A 7,557-nucleotide genomic window follows, 5' to 3' on the forward strand; every position below is an offset into this window, starting at 1 on the left:
AAAAAAATTAGGCACACAATTACGTAATTTGGTTAAGAAATACAAAGGGACAAAAACCTCTATTTCGGGTAAAGGAAAGTTCACAGAGACACTTTTAATTTCAATGCAATATTTTTATCGAATGACAATTAGAGCCAATAAAGGGGATTTTTACAAAATGAAAAAAGCTGTTTATGCAATACTCTTTCACTATACTAGCTTTCCTGATAACGATTATCGACACCAATTTTGCCCCAGAAATACAACTACAACATGGTGTAAGTACTGGAATGCTAGCAAAAAAATTTTTATACATCTGTGTCAATTCCACTATGGATCAGGACTTTGATTCTTCCTATTATTCAAGACCTACAAGCTGATGAATTACTCAAGAAATGTCTGCATGGTGAAACTCAGAACGGAAATGAAGCATTAAACTCTGTGATATGGTCTCGTGTACCTAAAAAAAATTTTGTCGGGAAATAAGTTCTTGAAATGGGTGTTCATTAAACAGTGATCCTTGATAATGATGGAGCAAATGGTATTTTAAATGTACTAAAGTATTATGGCTTGATCGGTTCAATAACTTGTAAAAAATCAGTTTTAGCAAATATTGCTCGTGTTAAACGAATGAATTTAAAATCAAATACCGAAAAGAAAAAAAGGAGGAAATGTTTAAGATTAAAAAAATTAGTATTCCATGGTGCTGAACAGAGTAAGGAAAAAGAATTTTATGTAGCTGGTGGTTTTTAGCAGTTTTAACACTTCAAAATCATCTGTACTTTTTTGTTTCTTGCTTTTTTTGCATTTTAGTTTTTTTAACGTTTTGTAAAATTCAAAACATAATAATTTGAGTAAAATTTAGTTTAATGAACTGAAGTTTTCAGGAAATGTTTATTTACTATTGATGCTCCCGTTAACCCATGGGTTTTTCTTACATTTATTTAAATAAAAAGTTATTGCTATAAATCTATGGAAGGAATTTAAAAATTTTAACTTTTTTATTAAATTTGAGATAAAAAGAGTAATTTCAAAAATTTTCAAAACGCATGTGTCAATCTCTGTATAATAAGGTGTTTTATTATTGTGTCAATTTTTAATCAATTAACTTTTGACTAGATCAAGATATCTTGTTTTATAATACAGTCTTTTTTGTTCTTTTTTCCGCCATTATGGATTTTTAATGAGTTAATAATTTATTTTTTTTTAATAAAAAGAATTAAAACAATTTGTTAAAACAAATTTTCAGCAAACAAAAAGTTTTTAAATATTATTTCACAGTTTCCGTTTTTTTCCTGGCGTTTTTCACAGTTTCCGTTTTTTCCACCTTAATAATCAAGAATATTTTTGTGAATATTTCTGCAACTAACAGCAACATATGTTGCCAATATTGTTTTCAATAATGTGCCAATATTGATGCAGATATTAAGCTAATATAGCGCCAATATTGCTTACTACTAGGGTAGTGTGCTTAATAAAACTCAATTCATTCACATTAAAAAAAAACTTTCTTTTTCTTTGTTAATTTTTTTTTTTTATTTAATTTTTGTTTAAGCAAGTAATTTATAATAAAAACATCTGACAACAGATAAAAAACTGATGATAAAGAACAGGAAACAAGTCACTCTGAATCTAAGTTAGATCGACATCAAAATCACATTGTTTAAGAGGTTACAATTTAAAAACCTAGATGATGATTTTTTAAAACCCCTATAAATTAATAATGAAGGCCTGAGAGAATATTAGTTAAATTGAATAAGACTAGTGAAAATAATTTACAAGTAAAAAAAAAAAAGTGTAAACAAATCAAACTTATTTTAGGTCCTAGTCCTCAGAAAAAATTATTCTAACATTGAGTGAAAAAAAAATTAATAATTCTACTTAAATACCCACCAAGCGGTTTAATATTGTGTCATATCACACCTGTCTGTACTTAATTGTGTTTTAAAAGCTGGCAGTGTGGATCTTCAAAATGGTCAAAATGTCACGATTCTTGCATTATAAAAAAAAGATTTAACTGCATTGAACAAGAAGATGACTTTAAGAGGAATGAGTCATCTTAAGGGAAAGCTTCTCATTGTTTATTTTGAAAGTAAACTTGTAGATAAAATGATCACAGTTCAGAGTTATATATTATCTGAACCTTTAAAAGAATCGCGTTTAGTGTATCACAAGATGATAAAACAAAGCAAGACCACTTATTAGGCGTAGTTCAAAGCCTATCTTTAAAGGAAGTTGATCAGGCCCAACACGTTTACATCCTATTGAAGTATTATGGTTATAAAGATTAGGTAATTGGCATTTGTATCAATACCAAAAACAGTAATACTGACAAAGACACTGGTGCTGTACACAGTTTGTCAGATATTTTAAACTATCTGACAAATTGTGTACAGTTTGTCAGATAAATTAAGTATTAATTTATGATTTAAAAATGATTTTAAATCATAAATTAATACTTAATTTATGATTTAAAATCAGTCATAGGATGGATGTTGAAATTGCAATTTATTGAGTGGTCGGAACGGCTGTTTATACCGGCAGTTAAAGGGATTGGTGGATAAAACATTCTTGTATTGCATTCACAACACTTATGTGTCATTAAAATTTATTAAAAATTTTTAAGAAAACAACGTCCGAGTGATCTGCCTACCTGTCATTTTATCTCATATTTTACAGCCACTGGACATTGGAATATATTATGACGTTAATTGTACTTGTAAAACCGTTTTAAAAATGTATTACAAATCATCAAACGCAAAAATATTAATAAAGCTAATTTTCCAAGTTTAATCAAAGGTTTTTATAAAAGTGGCAAGTGCTTTACCAGACGAAAATAACCCTGTTTTTTTCCGTTCAAAAATACAAGGTTATTTCCTTTTAATAAATCTAATATTGACCTATCCGAATTTAAAATTACAAAATATTTAAGATTTACCACCAGAGCTAAACTGCACAGCCGTCATTAATTTCTTCGACACCAATGTCAAATATTTTTAGTTAAATATAACAAAACACGCATTCCAATTAAAATTGGGTTAAAATTTTCAATGAAAATATTTCTGCAACAAATTAATGCCTCTGGTCAACATATTAACAAACCAATAAGAAATTATATGTAAGAAATAAAAGAGAAATTTTAACTGAAGCCAAAACAATGTAGAAAGTTTGAGCGATTAATGAAAAACAAAATAAAAAAAGCCTACAGACGTATCAAAGACTTTTTGCTGTTGACTTAGTTTGTAGAAGCAAACTAAGTCAACAGCAAAAAGTACTGTTATATAAAAAGTGCAAAATGCATCTCCTTGATTTAATGGTTCATTGTGAAAACATTTCATGTCGATCAACAAGGGACTAAGTTTCTCTGCATTAGTGTAGACTTGGTTCCAATAATGATTAAAAGATATATACTTTTTTCTTTTTACTAGTTTTTATAAACAAATTGGTTTCTCCTTTTTTTTTATTGTTTTCTCATTGGTTTCTATTTTCATTTTTAACGCTATTATTAGAAAAGTTTAAAAATCTTTAATTAACAAACTTCTAAAAAGTGATCTTGAGTCTAACATCTTACTTTGTGATCAACTATACAAGTTTTGATCCTCTCGTTTTACAGTAAACTTGATAACAGAAAGGTTGTGTCGCGCATTAGATAAAATCTAACTCCTTTTAATCCTTTTTCTTTCAACTGATTCTGTTCTCGACATTTAGATATATCTTAGTTATTCTTGTATAGAATAATGTTGCCACATTTGACCTGTTTCGTTAATTTATGTTGTTTACTTGACAGCCAAAGTCTAAAGACGCATTATAAATATTGTTGAACCTACTCAAACTGCTAAAACCTGCTCAAACTGATAAGAATGAGTCTTTGATTAATTGTTAAAAGACTAAATCTCTTTTTTTTCTTTTTTTAAAAAAGTGCAGTTTGCTAATCTTGCAAGCTATTATTACTTGTTTAATCAATGAAAACACAATCTTGCATAACTTGTCATTTAAATATATTAGACTCATTTACTGTAAGTGTTCCTTTATGCTTAAAAAACTTCTATTCATTTAGTTTTTTTTCTTGAACATCTGTGCTTTAAAAATATATTTCATCTTCATGTTTGCTTTATAGCTTCGAGTTTTTATATCTTCTGTGAATCACTTTCTTGCAATTTTTCTGCCTTTTTCATTATTTGTTAGCTCCCAAAATAAATAGTGGTTGCTAGCAACCTTGTTGGATTTGAACTTTCATTTTTAAATAAAAATATTTTTAATAAGAAAAATAAATATTAACAATCTTTTGTCCAACATATATGCTTTGCTGATAACCGCATAGCATATATAATGAAGTACTAATAGCCCTACAGGCATTTGTTTTTAAAAGTTACGTTCTAAGTGACTTTTAAACGTTTTTTAAACGTCTTTTAAACGTTCTTTAAGGTACTATGTGTAGAAAACGTTTAGATTGGCTGGGAGTGAAAGATTGTTTCTTACCACCAAAAGAGCAACGTATTATCATATGTGATTCCTATATTAATATATCTTTAATGTAAACTTAAAACTTTTTATTGATTAAAGATAAATTTTTATTAAAAAAAATTCTTTAAATACTTTAATTCACTGGTTTTAAAACTAGTACTTGTTAATGAGGTATGACTGGGTTGTATCGCACACATGTTTGGAGGGTGGTAAACTTAACCCATTTAAATACTTAAAATCAGCAACTTTTTTATACACTACTGTCGGAAAAATTGTGGACACCCTTGAGTTTTGTAAAAATAGTTGCTGTTCTAAGGATTTCATTAATCAATGCACACAATATTGAACACAAAACACAGTAATAATACAGTTAAGTAAACGTGATTGTTATGGTTGAGTTTTTTTGACACGAAGTAATGAGAAACATAATTTTTCGTAGTGTCCACAATTTTTCCGACAGTAGTGTATTGATAATAATAAATTTAATATAATACACTTGACTTTTTCAAGCTCGATATTGAAATTTTCAAGTTTAGTTCAAACAATTGCTCAAGCTTTTTTTTAAACTAACCTGACAAAACAGACTTCAAAGTAGTGTCATACTTTACTCAAGTTTGTTTCTTGCATTACACCCCAGCCCTTTAAATTTATTAATGCATCGATGTACTTTTCTTAGTGACTCAATAGCATACTTTGTTGAATCAGAAAATCACGGTCTTTGCTAGTTTATTAATTAAACTATTAATTTATGTTTTATAACTTACTTTCAAAATAGTAAAAATTAATGAAAAATTTTGCTGAAAAGTTTATATGTTTGAAAAAACCTAGGATTAAGTATTTTACATCAAAATTTGAAAAACATACATTAATTGTTTTTAGTTCTCCGGTCCATTGACAACTTTTTAAAAAGTTATCACATTTAACTTTCAATTGCAGAATAGCTCTTTCAGTAAATTTATCAGGAAAGATCTATAGAAAAAAAATTTTTATCAATTTTTCTTAAGAAGCATTCTTTTATTAAAAAAAATATATAATTTTTATTTAAATTGACTTAAATATTTTATATTTTAAAAATAAAGTAACCTTCTCAGAATTCAAAATGGTTTTGTCCAATGGGCAAATAAAAGCTCCATTGTTTCTAAAAAAGAATAAGTTTTGTATTTTATAATTACTTTTGTTATATAAATAATAATGTCATATAAATAATATAGCTACTAATTAACTCGGTATCAAGTATTACGTCAACGACGTAAAAGGTGTGTTAAATGCATTGTAACAAATTGCTTTTCTTTCACTCTCTCTCTTTCTTTTTCTCTCTCCCTCTCCCTCTCTCTCTCTTTTATATATATATATATATTATATATATATATATATATATATATATATATATATATATATATATATATATATATATATATATATATATATATATATATATATATATATATATATATATATATATATATATATATATATGCATATTACATTACGTAATTTTTAACTCATTCCAATACCTTTTTATAATTTCTTCTGAGCATGAAAAACAAAGTCGATGACCACACAATGTTAGAACAGGTTCACGAAGAGCCATTAAACACACAGGGCATTCAAATTCGTCTGAAAGTTCATCTAAAAAATGCGCATTGTATCCACCACACTTTTTCGGATCCATGCTTCCCATTTAAACTTTCTTTGCTTTTAAAAAACATAAAAATGCTGTTTGTAAGAATAATTTTATTTTCAATTTATCTTTTTATGACTTTTTTAAAATAAAAATATTATTTTTTTAAACCTTATTTTTATGAAAGTAAAATTAAAACTATTTTATAAATATAGAAATTTAAGTTTGACAGTGCATTCTGACACTTTATTGAAAGTGTTTTATAAAGTGTCAAAAAAGTTGTTCCATTATTTGTCATTGCGTACTGCGAATTTAAAGAAAAAGCAAATAAAAACAATAATTTTTTAAGTAACCAATGAAAAGTTTTAAAACTACAAAATTTATTAAAAGCCATAATAAATAATTTTTTTGTTAACCAACAGTTGTTAATGTTATTTTATTTACAATAATATACTTTAAACATACAACAATAAGACGGTTGACACTTTTAAATTAGTCAAAATAAAAAAGCCAATAAGGTCGCAAACTTTTCGATAAAGAAGTGTGTTTTGATGTTATATAACTTTATATGGTTTTAGTTAAATACGTAGTTTTATAATAAATTATACTAATAAAAAACTCTCCTGAATTGCTTCAACGATTGCATTGCTTTTATGATCGTGGCACTTTCAAAATCTAAGCAAAGCACGCCTGTCTATTCTCGGATTTCGGATAACTAAAACAAAGCTGTTTATTTGAAAATAGATTAAAAAACTTATATCTGTCACCGTTATAAGAATAGGGTCTTTTCAAACTCGAAATATCAAGGTGTTCTTTATTTTACTAACTACCATTTTTATGACGGTGGTACACGGCGTTAATTTTTGGCCAAAAATCTCCCTAGGCAAATTTTTAGCGTGACTATTAAAACTAACTAACGTTTAGACTAGAATATGTTCACGTTTAGTTCAGTCTACGGTATAATATACAGTTAAAAACCAAAGTTTACGGCCTAAAACATTCTCCGGTCTTTAAACCTTCGTATTTTTCAAACCATGGTAAATAAGCTTCCAAAAAGATAATCGATAAACAAATATGTTACTTCTTTTATACAGTTAGTTTTACATTTGAAATTTATACGTGCATTATTATCTTTTTCTTTTTAGCGTGAGAATTTGAAAGTTAATGTATATATGGAATATACGGATAAAAACACATAAAGTTTTTGTTATATAGTGTGTTTACAAGATATATATATATATATATATATATATATATATATATATATATATATATATATATATATATATATATATATATATATATATATATATATAATAAATATTTCACTTCAGTGAGGTAATCCACTGTTATTCAGCGTGGTAGCCCTTCCCCAACCAAATAAATAACATCAATCAATATCAGCTTGGATCATCCGATGGCAGCAGCTGCAATGTTGTCCGACTTGTTGGATCTTGACAATTTTGGCAAAGTAATGGCCGAATTGTGTATTA

General features: G+C 27.0%; 1 protein-coding gene across 3 annotated transcripts in view; it reads right to left on the reverse strand.

Annotated features, from left to right (window-relative positions):
• The window catches only part of LOC136083670 (TNF receptor-associated factor 3-like), a 114,062-nt gene extending 107,917 nt beyond the window's left edge, over window positions 1-6,145 (reverse strand). For all 3 annotated transcript variants that reach the window (XM_065803226.1, XM_065803228.1, XM_065803227.1), the window contains exons 1-3: window positions 5,958-6,145; window positions 5,527-5,581; window positions 5,308-5,412 (exon numbers count right to left, since the gene is read on the reverse strand). In XM_065803226.1, coding sequence (XP_065659298.1) covers window positions 5,308-5,412; window positions 5,527-5,581; window positions 5,958-6,124 — 327 coding nt within the window. In that variant the 5' untranslated portion in view covers window positions 6,125-6,145. The remainder of the gene's footprint in view (window positions 1-5,307; window positions 5,413-5,526; window positions 5,582-5,957) is intronic.
• Window positions 6,146-7,557: the final 1,412 nt, after the last annotated feature.

Source organism: Hydra vulgaris, chromosome 08, assembly GCF_038396675.1.
Source record: "Hydra vulgaris chromosome 08, alternate assembly HydraT2T_AEP".
Lineage (NCBI taxonomy): Eukaryota > Metazoa > Cnidaria > Hydrozoa > Anthoathecata > Hydridae > Hydra > Hydra vulgaris.